This window comes from Coregonus lavaretus, assembly GCF_964263955.1.
Source record: "Coregonus lavaretus genome assembly, chromosome: 36".
Taxonomy (NCBI): domain Eukaryota; kingdom Metazoa; phylum Chordata; class Actinopteri; order Salmoniformes; family Salmonidae; genus Coregonus; species Coregonus lavaretus.
In genome coordinates this window covers 28,350,584-28,366,014 of record NC_140023.1, presented here as the reverse complement: position 1 = coordinate 28,366,014, position 15,431 = coordinate 28,350,584, and the positions used below count along the sequence as shown (strand labels likewise).

Below are 15,431 nucleotides of genomic sequence, written 5' to 3'. Positions count from 1 at the left end.
TGGACAATCTGACAACGCCCTGAGTTTACGAACGCCCAGAAAACACTCTGGCACTCCAGATTAAATTTACGAACACACCCGTAGTATAAACCAGCCTTTAGTCTTCAAATCTTTGGTTGTTTAGTACATGGCCTCACATGTGAATCCTTAATCCAGGCTCTGTCATAGCCGGCCGCGACCCGGAGACCCATGGGCCGGCGCACAATTGGCCCAGCGTCCTCCATGGTAGGGGAGGGAATGGCCGGCAGGGACGTAGCTCAGTTGGTAGAGCATGGCGTTTGCAACGCCAGGGTTGTGGGTTCGATTCCCACGGGGGGCCAGTATGAAAAATTTAATAAAAATAATGTATGCACTCACTAACTGTAAGTCGCTCTGAAAGAGTGTCTGCTAAATGACAAAAATTTAAATGTTAAAGAGATGGGTGGGACTAAAGCTTAAGAGGGTGTGAACGATGCTGAATGGGTGTAGACAAAGAAGAGCTCTCCAGTATGTGTACCAAAACATTCAAGGGCCATTTGATCAACTTTCAAAGCAGAATTACTATCCCATTGTTCCTCAACTGTAGTGTATGATATACCATTTTCTAGCTCTGAGTCTCTACTTTTATCCAATGTAAAAAACACAATTTCAAATGTTGCTACATAAGACTGAATCCAGCCAGTCGGTCACATATAGGAAGTTAGGAACACCCCTCTTCTGTAACTGCAGCTCTCTCCACCCCTCCCTCCCTTTCTTTCCCCCACTTCCCCTCCCTGTCTCTCAGTCAGCTGTAGTTCCCTGCAGCCCTCTTCTCTTCTCTTTATCTCCCTCTCCCTCTCTCAAACACACACACAGTTTCTCTCTCTCTCTCTCTGCACCTGGGAGAGTGATTGCATAAGCAGATGGACTCAGTGAGGAAGAGAAACGTGGAGCAAAAAACAACAAGACAACCAACGTCCTCCCCACCATCACTTCCTATATCTCTAGGACAGGAGCAGGGGGAACATGGGGAACACTCCAGGGTTACTCTGGCTTTGAGACACTACTGTCCTTGATTCAATCAGTTTGACCACTGAGGGAATGGACAGGAGTTTATCCTTCTTGTTCTTGGGCTTCCCTTTCCACCCCTCGCTCTCTCTTCCCACTCCTCTCTCCCTTTCCCGTCCACCAGAGTGCAATCGGAACACTATTGGAGTCAATCACCTCCCATCATTGTCTCTGGCATGCAAACTGAACATTACACACATACTTTGATATAGGAGGAGTAAACCATGCTCTTCCTTCTGGGATGAACTAACGCACTATAATTAGGCTAGTTAGGCTCTCTTAAGCCGCTTTCCTTCACTCTCATGATCTCTACCTCTCTTCCTCTACCTCCTCCTTCTATTCCTCCCCATATTCTCTCTCTTTCAACATTTATTTTCTGTACAGCCAGTCTTCCTTCACTCTCATCATCTTCACCTCTCTTCCTCTCTCCATCTTCTTCTCTTTTTCAACACTTCGCCGTACAAACAGTCAGACAGATTAAGGTGGCGTATGCCCCCGTTGGGAGCTCGTCTCTCTCAGGTGAACTATGACCCTTAAGCCCTATGGATCCGGACAGCTCCTCTCACTGTTTACTCTGTGGCAGTCTGGGGTTAGCTCAGGTAACTCCAGAACAAGAATGTACTGTATGTTCAATATGAGAAGTGAGGCACAAACATAAGTGGCAAATTATAGTACTACTTGCTTAAAGTTGTAACTTGAGGGCATCAAATCCACAAATTTGCCCAATACTGTACACTTTCATTTAAAAGTACAGTACTAGAGCTACATATATACGTAGAACAATCATAACAAAGCAGCAAATTCTAAGACATTTATAAGCTTGTAAATTGTGGCATCAAATCCACAAATTCTACACCAACTGTAAGGTCTAGGTACCCTACAGATGTGTCAAACGAAGACAAACGGGAGCAATTAAGGTTGATCTCTTTAACAGGCCAGAGAATGAGTTAGAACAACAGAACCAAGTAGACTGGAACCCCACAGCCACTCTGACCTTCCCCCGAAAAACAAACCTTTTACCATGATCCTTCCGCAGGGCCTTGCTTGTCTCCTCCAATCACAGTCAACCTCCTGATGCTGGGCAGTGGGTAGCTCGTAACTTTCTCCCTGTGTTTTTTGGGGGGGCCGGGTTGTGATTGTGTTGTTGTTCTATCTCTTTTTTAGAAAGTGGAATCAAAGTGTTCAGAGTAGGAGCTGAGGCAGAAACTGAAACCCAGCTCCTTCCTTTCCCCCTCCATACCTCCACACCCCCCCTCCAGAAGTGGGCCAGGGGGACAGAGCTCCACAGTGTACACAGAGAAGTGCTGGTGCTGATCCAAACCAGAACGCTGTAGTTAAAAGGTCTGAACCTTCCCTTTTTTTCCCCTTTTCTCTTCCCCCACTCTTTTTTTATATTCCGGGTTTTGAATTCATAGAAAAGACACCAGGAGAAAATGTAACCGAGCTGCCAGAACAGCTGTTACTTTGTTTTCAAACAGCTTATTACCACCATAATTTATTGTTTTCCCTCTCCATTTCCCTCTCCTTGCAGAGTTCCTATCCGCCGTATTTAATGGATTTCAGGTAATTACAGTCTGCCCAAAGGGGGGGAGTTGAGCCCACAGTGAGGCAGGGTGCCTATGGAAAAATTTAACAAGATGTGGAAGGCCTCATCTTCACTTCAGCCCTGTGACACACACACACACACACACACACACACACACACACACACACATACATACATACATTGTACTCTGAAAGTATTCAGACCCCTTCACCTTTTCCACATTTTGTTATGTTACAGCCTTATTCTAAAATGAATTAAATTGTTTTTTCCCCCCTCATTAATCTACACACAATACCCCATAATGACAAAGCAAAAACAGGTTTTTAGAAATGTGCTTAGGGTCATTGTCCTGTTGGAAGGTGAACCTTCACCCCAGTCTGAAGTCCTGAGCGCTCTGGAGCAGGTTTTCATCATGGATCTCTCTGTACTTTGCTCCATTCATCTTTCCCTCAATCCTAACTAGTCTCCCAGTCCCTGCCACTGAAAAACATCCCCTCAGCATTATGCTGCCACCACCATGCTTCACTGTAGGGATGGTGCCTGGTTTCCTCCAGACGTGACGCTTGGCATTCAGGCCAAAGAGTTCAATCTTGGTTTCATCAGACCAGAGAATCTTGTTTCCCTTGGTCTGAGAGTCCTTTAGGTGCCTTTTGTCAAACTCCAAGCAGGCTGTCATGTGCCTTTTACTGAGGAGTGGCTTCCATCTGGCAACTCTACCATAAAGGCCTGATTGGTGGAGTGCCGCAGAGATTGTTGTCCTTCTGGAAGGTTCTCCCATCTCCACAGAGGAACTCTAGAGCTCTGTCAGATTGACCATTGGGTTCTTGGTCACCTCCCTGACCAAGGCCCTTCTCCCCCGATTGCTCAGTTTGGCCCAGCGGCCAGCTCTAGGAAGAGTTTTGGTGGTTCCAAACTTCTTCCATTTAAGAATGATGGAGGCCACTGAGTTCTTGGGGACCTTCAATCTTGCAGACATTTTTTGGTACCCTTCTCCAGATCTGTGCCTCGACACAATCCTGTCTCGGAGCGCTACGGACAATTCCTTCGACCTCACGGCTTGGTTTTTGCTCTGACATGCACTGTCAACTGTGGGACCTTATATAGACAGGTGTGTGCCTTTCCAAATCATGTCCAATCAATTGAATTTACCACAGGTGGACTCCAATCAAGTTGTAGAAACATCTCAAGGATGATCAATGGAAACAGGATGCACCTGAGCTCAATATCGAGCCTCATAGCAAAGGGTCTGAATACTTATATAAATTAGGTATTTCAGTTTTTTATTTTGTATACATTTGCAAAAATGTATAAAAATCCTGTTTTCGCTTTGTCATTATAGGGTATTGTGTGTAGATTGATGAGATTTTTATTTTATTTAATCAATTTTAGAATAAGACTAACGTAACAAAATGTGGAAAAACTGAAGGGGTCTGAATACTTTTCCGAATGCACTGTACACACTCACACACATACTTACACACACACTTACACAAAGCCCATCCCCCATCAGGTCCCTAACCTAGTCCAGATGGGAGCTTCCATAATAGATTAGTCCAGCTGACTGGCTCCTTGGGGCCTGACAACCTGAGAAACTCGGGCTACAGAAGGAATGTTAGGAATTCTTCTTCCCTAGAGCGCCTAGAAGGTCTGGTAGAGATACGGCCGGCCTGGCTACCCCAGGTGCTCCCCACATAAAAGCATACTATAGTATACTGTGGTATAAATACTATAGTATTCACTGTAGTGTTTTGCTGACTTTACTGTAGTATGCATTGTAGCGTTTTTGCAGACTGTAGTATTTACAATTAACTATAACATAAATACTGTAGTAAAAGAAAACTCTAGTATATACTATAGTAATTCAGGTAGTGTTTTTGTAGATTGTAGTATACTGTAGTACTTACTGGTGTTTTTGCGGACTGTACTATACTGTAGTATTTACTGTAGTGCTTTTGCGGAGTGTAGTACACTGTAGTATTTAGTGTAGTGTTTTTGCGGACATTAATGTAGTATTTACTATACTGTCTTTGTTTTATTATCTTTAAAATAGAAGAGGTTTCCTTCAGGAAACCTACTGGAGAAATACTAAAAGAGCAAATTTTCCATAACCTGTAGGTACAGTGCCTTCAGAAAGCATTCATACCCCTTGACTTATTCAACAGTTTGTGGAATGGATTACGTTGTTTTTTTTTCACCCATCTACACACAATACCAAGTGAAAACATGTTTTTAGAAATGTTTGCTATTTATTGAAAATGAAACATATTAACATTTAATTTACATAAGTATTCACACCCCTGAGTCAATACTTTATAGAAGCACCTTAGGCAGCGATTACAGCTGTGAGTATTTCTGGGTAAGTCTCTAAGAGAATTCCACACCTGGATTGCGCAACATTTGCCCATTATTCTTCAAACTTTTTCAAGCTCTGTCAAATTGGTTGTTGATCATTGCTAGACAACCATTTTCAGGTCTTGCCATAGCATTTCAAGTAGTATTTAAGTCAAAACTGTAACTCAGCCACTCAGGAATATTCTCTGTCTTCTTGGTAAGCAACTCCAGTGTATATTTGGCCTTGTGTTTTAGGTTATTGTCCTGCTGAAAGGTGAATTAATCTCCCAGTGTCTGGTGGAAAGATGACTGAACCAGGTTTTCCTCTAGGATTTTGCCTGTGCTTAGCTCCATTCCGTTTATTTTTTATCCTGAAAAACGACCCTGTCCTTAACTATTACAAGCATACCCATAACATAATGCAGCCACCACTATGCTTGAAAATATGGAGAGTGGTACTCAGTAATGAGTTGTATTGGATTTGCTCTAAACATAGCACTTTGTATTCATTAAAAAGTTAATTGCTTTTGCATTACTTTAGTGCCTTGTTGCAAACAGGATGCATGTTTTGGAATATTGTTATTCTGTACAGACTTCCTTCTTTTCACTCTGTCAATTAGGTCAGTATTGTGGAGTAACTACAATGTTGTTGATCCATCCTCAGTTTTCTCCTATCACAGCCATTAAACTATTTTAAAGTCACCATTGGCCTCATGGTGAAATCCCTGAGTGGTTTCCTTCCTCTCCGGCAAATGAGTTAGGAAGGGCCCCTTTATCTTTGTAGTGTCTGACACAGGAGGTTGGTGGTACCTTAATTGTGGAGGACGGGCTAGTGGTAATGACTGGAGCAGAATTAGTGGAATGGTATCAAATACATAAAACACATGGTTTGATGCCATTCCATTGGCACCTTTCCAGCCATCAGTATAAACCGTCCTCCCCTCAGCATCCTCTACTGGTGTCTGAGTATATTGATACACCATCCAAAGTGTGATTCTTTTATTTTTACCAATCTACCAATAGGTGCCCTTTGTGAGGTATTGGAAAACCTCCATAGTCTTTGTGGTTGAATCTGTGTTTGAAATTCACTGCTTGACTGAGGGATCTTACAGATAATTGTATGTGTGCGGTACAGAGATGAGGTAGCCATAAAAGTCAAGAGCTTTGGTCATGATGACATTTGACCTCATGGTCGATAGTCCAATCAATTGCCCTAAGTTCTACATCAGTGTTATCATTTAACAATGAGGGTAAAAACAACCAAAAAAACTACAACCTTTTTGCTGAGTTCACATATTGCCCACAGGCCCCCACTACAGAAGACAATAGTCATGGCCTCTGGTGCCCACACTGTCCCCACAATACTATGCCCATACTCACTTATCTGCTCTCCGTCCGCCCCCACGTCCTCCGATCGCTCTGTGTCGTCCTCATCGTCCCCAGACGAGATGGCATCTGTAGAGATGACCACTGTTACTTACTGCCATCTCTGCCACCTCTCAGGACAGCTGCAGCCATACACATACACTCACACTGCTAGGCACACACACGCACTTTCACGCACACCACTACAACACACACACGCTCACTGCAGCACATGCTCATACGTGCACTGATGTGTTGAGGATCAGGTGATGTAATATTGACGTTTACATGAGTCACTAACCTATGTAAGAAAAGCTCAATAACTATAAATTAACTAAATGAGCCATAAAAACAAAACACCCAGTCCACAGCCCTTCCATGGCCATTTCCCAACTACACCATTACAAAGGCAGCACCACCTCTCAAGAACAGGGATGTAGGTGCAACTCGGACCCTCACAGGTAAAGTAGCTGAAGCCACATTGCAGTCCAGCGACTATCCACTCTGCCTACACTGACTGTACTCTCCACAACACGGCATATGTGTATACCAGAGCCATATAAAAGCATACTATTAAACCTACACCATTGCCAACTCTGCCTGTGTCGGCCCCTGTCCTGCCCAGACAGGCTGGCCGGCTGACTATCTGGTTGCTCTCTGTCCTGCCTCCTTCATGGCACCCTGACTCACCTGTGACATTCACTATAAAGCAGAGCGTGTCGCTGCCCTGAGGACCCACAGTGCTGCAAGCGTACAGCCCCGAGTCCTTGGGAGTGGCGTCGCGGATCTGCAGAACCTCCTGCTCTATCAGGGTGCGGTTGTTGGCCCCCAGAGAGGAACCATCCTTAGTCCAGGTGATGGCCCCAGCCTCCCCGGCCAGAAGGCAACTGAGCTTCAGCAGTTCCCCCGGGTGCACCGAGCACACGGTGGGCTTAGAGATTTGGTATTTGGTCGGAGGCTCTGCAGAGCGAAGGAAGGGGAGGAGGAAGGTGAGGAGGGTTGTGCACAGAAAGGAGGGAGGAAAGTCAGGGAAAAAGGTGGAAGAAGAAATAAGCAAGTGTAAAAAAAAAACACACATAACCCCATGGATGCACTTAAATCAATGTTATGCCAAGAGGAGCGATACAGTGAGAGAGAAGAAGCCCAAATTGTTTAATCTTAAAACCATACATTAGGATGACAACCCCATAACCCCTTGTGGATCCCTCAGTCAGCCACACTCTAAACATTATCTTGTGTTGGGTTGTATTTTCATGTGTAAAGCATGCAGTTATGTCCCAAAGCAGAGGGTGGAGAGTGGACAGTGGTGTGGAGGTGGAGTCTGTAAGAATAACAACCAATCACTGTGCCCAGACAGATACACAGATAGACAGACCCCCTCCCTTTTAGCAGAAATACCAGGCAGCCAATGTGAAACAGCAGGGAAAACCGGATACCTCCAAAATGAAAATATATATATATTTTTTAATCTCCTACATCCATCAGAGAGTAAAGCCTGACAGGAAAGGGTCTAAGCGTGAAAGCTGTTTTAGAGGGGAGCTCTCGTTACGTTTTTTTCTTCCTTTCCTTGTTTTAGGACAGTGAGTCTTCGACAGAGGAGAAAACCTTTAACTACTATGTTTTTCTGCCCTCTCTCTTTCTCTTTCTCTCTCTACAACCATGGTAAATCTAGTCTCAAACCTCTGCCTGCACAAAATCTACAGGCCAAGGAAGGCAAAAACATTTAAACCCCAAAGAGCATAATATAAAACTGTTTCTGGGATAAGCTCCAAATCCCACAGTAAGTGGTTCTGTGTTCTCTGCCTTGTAAGTTACTGTGGAGAAGCATGTCTAGGTCCACTAGAGGTGAATACATTTTAAATAAACCAACTCTAAAGCCCACACTGAGGCTGCGGCACCGTATTCCCTATATAGTGTATTACTTTTGACAAGAGCCATTTGGGACCAGAGCCCTACTTTTGACCTATGTGCCCTGGTCAAAAATAGTGCACTATATAGGAAGTAGGGTGCCATTTGAGATGCTTCCTAGACGTTGACACAGGAGTGAAAATTAATTCCTGTCCCGTCTTGTCCTGTCAATTTTTTTCCAGTACTGTCCTGATCCTGCAACTGTTCTATAAACCCAGAACTTTCCTGTCCTATCCCGATAAAAATCACTCCTATCCCGTCCCGTGCTAATTTTTACACGCAGAACAAATGAATGACTTCCTGCTTTAGTTGCTCGTCTGTCTGTCCCCTGCTCTGCATGTGTGTAGCCATAGTAACTGCTCCGTTTGGCTGCTGCACGGCGCTCACGAGACAATTGCCTGCACTCACAGCTGATAACAACCACATTACGTGATTTTGGCAATGAAGGCAGGCCTTCTACTTACCCAGAGTCGGATGAACTCATGGATATGGAACTTTGGGTCACAATTTCGAAACCTTTGGCCTCAACAAGATTAAATGGCGCACATATCTGACAACCTACCGGTCATCCTACTGTTTACCTCAGATGGCTCGGGTTTAGTTAAATACGTAAACGACTGGTAACGTTGTTGGTAGTAAAGCAGCTTTGCCACTTTTTTACAAGCCGTGTACTCTGTTCCCTCGTTGTCAAATACCACTATCAAATGTTCCTTTTCCTTTTAATGGCTCTAATGTTAGTGATGGGTCCTTGGCTGCAAAGAGACGTTGCAATTCATCGTTCACTGACATACGTTGGCATCTGAGGTAAAGTAGTGACTGGCAGTGGCTACAACTGGAGAGAGGCGCGAGAGTGAGCCGACGGAAGGGGAGGGGGAAATGACCATTTCTTTTTTTTATAGATTTTTATTAAGTAAACTATATTATGCCTACACACAGTTTTTTTAATGAAATGCTCCATACATTACACATTCTTAACCCCCCCCCTCCTGTACTGCCCGTTCCTGTGGACTGTTGATCCTGTCCCAAACTTGACTCTAGAACTTCACTTCCTGTTCCTGTGTCAACCTCTAATGCAGCCTCTCTGCGATGCCACTGCTGCATGGATTCAATCCACCTCTCTGGACGCATTATGAGTGAGCATGGACACTAATATGATGCCAATGTAAATTGATTATTGCAATGTATATTGAATCCAGGCCCAGTCACCCTCAGGCTCTCCCACACATTCTGACATAATGCCTACACAAGCACACACACAAGTGTTTCCCCTAGGAAAGAGTTAGCTGGGGGGAGTGGGTGAATGCGGGGGTCTTCCTGCGGGGGGATACATCTATACATCACCCCAAAAAATTGCAGTGGCGGCCACGATTTAGCAGCGACGGTGCTTTACCCCTCTGCTAGACCCCCCACACACAGAGAGAGAGAGAGAGAGGATTCTCTGGATCGACACATAGTTTACAGATCTCAACACTCAGTAAAACCCTTCATTATAAAAAATAAAAAAACTTGGCAGAGGTGCAAGATTTTTGGATTGTTTATTGATGAGCAAAACGTGTGTGTGTGCGTGCGTGCATGTGCACGTCTGTGCATGTGTGTTCTTTCTCAGGAAAGGGGCTGAGCTGGGAAAGATTAAAAGGTTTTGAGGGGAAAATAAACTCCCAACAACAATGAAAACATTTATTAAAAACTCCTGTTCTGTGTCTGTCTGACGTGTCTTTTGGCTGACTGTCTACATTTGGCTAATTGTACACTAATAATTAGAGGCATAGTTTATTAAAATTACTTTATTGGTCAGTTGTACACAAGGACATTTTAGTTCTGCGTTTAACCCAACCCCTCCGAAAGACACACTTACAGTTGAAGTCGGAAGTTTACATACACCTTAGCCAAATACATTTAAACTCAGTTTTTCACAAATCCTGACATTTAATCCTAGTAACAATTCCCTGTCTTAGGTCAGTTAGGATCACCACTTTATTTTAAGAATGTGACATGTCAGAATAATTGTAGACAGAATGATTTATTTCAGCTTTTATTTCTTTCATCACATTCCCAGTGGGTCAGAAGTTTACATACACTCAATTAGTATTTGGTAGCATTGCCTTTAAATTGTTTAACTTGGGTCAAATGTTTAGGGTAGCCTTCCACAAGCTTCCCACAATAAGTTGGGTGAATTTTGGCCCATTCCTCCTGACAGAGCTGGTGAAACTGAGTCAGGATTGTAGGCCTCCTTGCTCGCACACGCTCTTTCAGTTCTGCCCACAAATTTTCTATAGGATTGAGGTCAGGTCTTTGTGATGGCCACTCCAATACCTTGACTTTGTTGTCCTTAAGCCATTTTGCCACAACTTTGGAAGTATGCTTGGGGTCATTGTCCATTTGGAAGACCAATTTGCGACCAAGCTTTAACTTCCTGACTAATGTCTTGAGATGTTGCTTCAATATATCCACATAATTTTCCTTCCTCATGATGCCATCTATTTTGTGATGTGCACCAGTCCCTCCTGCAGCAAAGCACCCTCACTGCATGATGCTGCCACCCCGTGCTTCACGATTGGGATGGTGTTCTTCGGCTTGCAAGTTCCCCCTTTTTCCTCCAAACATAACGATGGTCATTATGGCCAAACAGTTATATTTTTGTTTCATCAGACCAGAGGACATTTCTCCAAAAAGTACGATCTTTGTCCCCATGTGCAGTTGCAAACCATATTCTGGCTTTTTTATGGCGGTTTTGGAGCAGTGGCTTCTTCCTTGCTGAGCAGCCTTTCAGGTTATGTCGATATAGGACTCGTTTTACTGTGGATATAGATACTTTTGTACCTGATTCCTCCAGCATCTTCACAAGGTCCTTTACTGTTGTTCTGGGATTGATTTGCACTTTTCGCACCAAAGTACGTTAATCTCTAGGAGACAGAACGCGTCTCCTTCCTGAGCGGTATGACGGCTGTGTGGTCCCATGGTGTTTATACTTGCGTACTATTGTTTGTACAGATGAATGTGGTACTTTCAGGCGTTTCAAAATTGCTCCCAAGGATGAACCAGAAGGTCTACAATTTCTTTTCTGAGGTCTTGGCTGATTTCTTTTGATTTTCCCATGATGTCAAGCAAAGGCACTAAGTTTGAAGGTAGGCCTTGAAATACATCCACAGATACACCTCCAATTGACTCAAATGATGTCAATTAGCCTATCAGAAGCTTCTAACAGCATGACATAATTTTCCTGAATTTTCCAAGCTGTTTAAAGGCACAGTCAACTTAGTGTATGTAAACTTCTGACCCACTGGAATTGTGATACAGTGAATTATAAGTGAAATAATCTGTCTGTAAACAATTGTTGGAAAAATTAATTGTGTCATGCACAAAATAGATGTCCTAACCGACTTGCCAAAACTATAGTTTGTTAACAAGAAATTTGTGGTGGTTGAAAAACGAGTTTTAATGACTCCAATCTAAGTGTATGTAAACTTCCGACTTCAACTGTACATACAGTATACCGATTTTTGGAGAGGTTCAGGGGCTGCCACACTGGGCGCCCAAGGAGCTGTTGTTGTGGGAGGTTAAGTGCCTTGCTCAAGGGCACAACGGCAGGCAATAGCATCTAGGATTTGATACCCTACGATTGCCAGCTAATTTCCCGACAGATTTTTCCAGCCGGACCCAGGATTCAATGCAGCAACCCTCTGGTTGCTGGCTTTCCTCTCTAACCGCTAGGCTACCTGCCGCCCCAGGTACAGAGGCCTTCCCAACCGTTCCTGTACCTCAGCACACCTCCCTAAATACATTCCACCCTCATTGTGTGTGCTACATTATCCCCCTCCCCCGCCACCCCCATCCTAGGCAGGAAGAGAAAGTGAATTCCACTCGCAGGCAACCGGCCGGGCCAGAACGTGTGCGCAAGGCTCTAAACGCTCCCCCCGGGGCACATTGTCCCACACAGGTATAGTTTCGGTACTGTCATATTTTTCTCTTTCCTTCACTCCGGAAATAATGTACCTTTCCCTCTCCACCCACCACCACCACCACTCAGTGTGTGTGGTCTGGGGAGGAGTGTGTGTTGATTGATGGGGGCTATATTCCCCACCTTAGTATTCCATAGTACCGGGGGCTGTACTTTCATTTCATAGTTATTGAATCTGTGTTTCCCTCTATTGTGTGATCAAAGCCTTTGGAAAGAGCTGTTGTGTTAGCCTGTTGCCTGATTCGGCCTCAGTTAGGGAGCTAGGCCTCTCTGTCTGTCTGTTAACACAGAAGAGAGAGAAGGGGTGTACAGAAAGCCGATATGCACAGAACTGAGAGGGGATGGTCATATACTATGACAGGGACCATGCATCACACACACCCAGAATGGGGGGTGGGGAAAGACGTGGTAAAAAAAGACATGTTGGGAAAACGAAAGGAGAGATGGAGGGTAAACTAAGAGGAACTGGGATGGGCTCCCTCACTCCAAATGGTGGCACTTCGAAAGGCATGCTTAAGTGTTACTTTGAGGTGTTCTATATCTCTTCTCCACTGTGTGTGCATCTGTCCCTCTCCATGAATCCCTCTCCCTCATTCCTCTCTTTCACCTCATCTTCCCCTCCTCCTCTCCTTTTCCTCCCCCCATGACACTGTTGACCTGACCCTGATCCCATCCCTAAACCTGATGACACCTTCAGGATTCCCAATCATTCATGGGAACCATGGGGACCTCCACATCACACCTCGAAACACACACACCAGGGTTTCCGTGAGGAAAATGTGCCGCCCCACAAATGACTGGGAAGATTTTCATTTATCGGACATTTGAGAAATGTACCGTTCATCCATATGCATTGGGTGCGTAACCCAAGCAGCCAGCACCATTAACAAACTAGGGATATTGGCCAAATGAGCCACATTTACAGTACGTGTCCTTAAAAAAACAGCCTATAACATATTACAAAAACCGTGTAGCAAATGCAAAACATTAAAGCCTATTGTTTTATTGGTTTTTACTTTCCTAAAACAATAATTGTCCACCTCACGGTTCAGCTGTCGGAGATTTGAGCCCTAAATGCATCAGGGCATTGCATGCATAGGCCTATGGGCTTAGGTGATATAATATGTATAAAGGAAGAGAAGCTTAGGTCTAGCCCCAGAGAGCGAGAGATAGAGATATGCCGGCTGCATGCTACGACACCGACATGCATTTCTTTATCCTTGTCAGATAGGCTACTGCATCTGCTATACAGATATAGGCGTACAGGAGGAGGCTAATTTGTAAATTTTCTGTCAGAATATTTTTGGTAAAGAAAACATTCTATTGTTAGATTATAGGAGTAACTCTGGTAGGCCTAAAACATTCTTCCTCACCTCAAGTTCAACTGTCAGAGTCAGTTGGAGTACCGGTGCGCACTGCCTTCATATCATAGGCCTGCAGTATAATAGGATAATAGCCACACCATACCAAACCTTCACAAACGTTTCTAAACTTTATTAGGGTAATATCAATAGTAAGTCAAGCCATTGTTTATAGGGAAAATACGAGCAGGATATTACCCAATATTATAGTACAATATTACAATATTTACTTTATCGGCCAAAAGCTGGCAATTACTGGCTAACGGAAACCCTGACACACACACAAATTCCCTAACCCACACTCCAAATTCCCTCCCTTATCACAGCAGCCTATATTCCCTAACTTCATCCACATAGAAACACACTGACTCTAGTGGAGAAGTGGCCACAGACTTTGTTTTATAATGCAGCATCCCAGTCGAGGGCTGAGTTAGGGCTTAAAACCCACCACTGCAGACTTTTCAGCTCATCCTCTTCCTCCTGTACCACAGGGGGGATGTGTTATGATATGAACTCATCTCACTCCTAGACAGCTCTCTCCATTTCTATCAGACAGCTCTCCCTCCCTCCTATCTCTCTTTATTTCTGTTACTTTATATCTCCACCTCCCTACACTCTCTCTCTCTCTCTCTCTCTCTCTCTCTCTCTCTCTCTCTCTCTCTCTCTCTCTCTCTCTCTCTCTCTCTCTCTCTCTCTCTCTCTCTCTCTCTCTCTCTCTCTCTCTCTCTCTCTCTCTCTCTCTCTCTCTCTCTCTCTCTCTCTCTCTCTGTGTGTGTGTGTGACAGTTATTATCAGCATGACTATCAAGTGTGACAGACTGGAACTGTCTCACTCCTCTCTTCATTCACACTATCCTGACAAGAAGTAATCATGCTCCCTGAGTGACTACGGCAGAAGGGCTGCAACCAATTCGCACACCAGAATACACTATCTATCTGTCTTTCTCACTCCATCTGTCCAACTGTCTGTCATATCTGTGAGCAGACTAAGCACCAACAGTACCAGTATCCAAGGAGCATGTGTTACGTACAGTGAGGGAAAAAAGTATTTGATCCCCTGCTGATTTTGTACGTTTGCCCACTGACAAAGACATGATCAGTCTATAATTTTAATGGTAGGTTTATTTGAACAGTGAGAGACAGAATAACAACAACAAAAATCCAGAAAAACGCATGTCAAAAATGTTATAAATTGATTTGCATTTTAATGAGGGAAATAACTATTTGACCCCTCTGCAAAACATGACTTAGTACTTGGTGGCAAAACCTTTGTTGGCAATCACAGAGGTCAGACGTTTCTTGTAGTTGGCCACTAGGTTTGCACACATCTCAGGAGGGATTTTGTCCCACTCCTCTTTGCAGATCTTCTCCAAGTCATTAAGGTTTCGAGTCTGACGTTTGGCAACTCAAACCTTCAGCTCCCTCCACAGATTTTCTATGGGATTAAGGTCTGGAGACTGGCTAGGCTACTCCAGGACCTTAATGTGCTTCTTCTTGAGCCACTACTTTGTTGCCTTGGCCGTGTGTTTTGGGTCATTGTCATGCTGGAATACCCATCCACGACCCATTTTCAATGCCCTGGCTGAGGGAAGGAGGTTCTCACCCAAGATTTGACGGTACATGGCCCCGTCCATCGTCCCTTTGATGCGGTGAAGTTGTCCTGTCCCCTTAGCAGAAAAACACCCCCAAAGCATAATGTTTCCACCTCCATGTTTGACGGTGGGGATGGTGTTCTTGGGGTCATAGGCAGCATTCCTCCTCCTCCAAACACGGCGAGTTGAGTTGATGCCAAAGAGCTCGATTTTGGTCTCATCTGACCACAACACTTTCACCCAGTTCTCCTCTGAATCATTCAGATGTTCATTGGCAAACTTCAGACGGGCCTGTATATGTGCTTTCTAGAGCAGGGGGACCTTGCGGGAGCTGCAGGATTTCAG

General features: G+C 44.3%; 1 protein-coding gene across 7 annotated transcripts in view; it reads right to left on the bottom strand.

The window, feature by feature from the left end:
• The window catches only part of LOC311110577 (fibroblast growth factor receptor 2-like), a 109,663-nt gene that overhangs the window by 80,019 nt on the left and 14,213 nt on the right, over nt 1–15,431 (bottom strand). For 4 of the 7 annotated variants that reach the window (XM_084153090.1, XM_084153091.1, XM_084153088.1 and 1 more), the window contains exons 3-4: nt 6,959–7,228; nt 6,284–6,358 (exon numbers count right to left, since the gene is read on the bottom strand). The exons of 2 other annotated variants lie outside the window; for them this stretch is intronic. In XM_084153090.1, the coding sequence (XP_084009216.1) occupies nt 6,284–6,358; nt 6,959–7,228 (345 nt within the window). The remainder of the gene's footprint in view (nt 1–6,283; nt 6,359–6,958; nt 7,229–15,431) is intronic. One more of the 7 variants, XM_084153092.1, reaches the window with a different exon arrangement.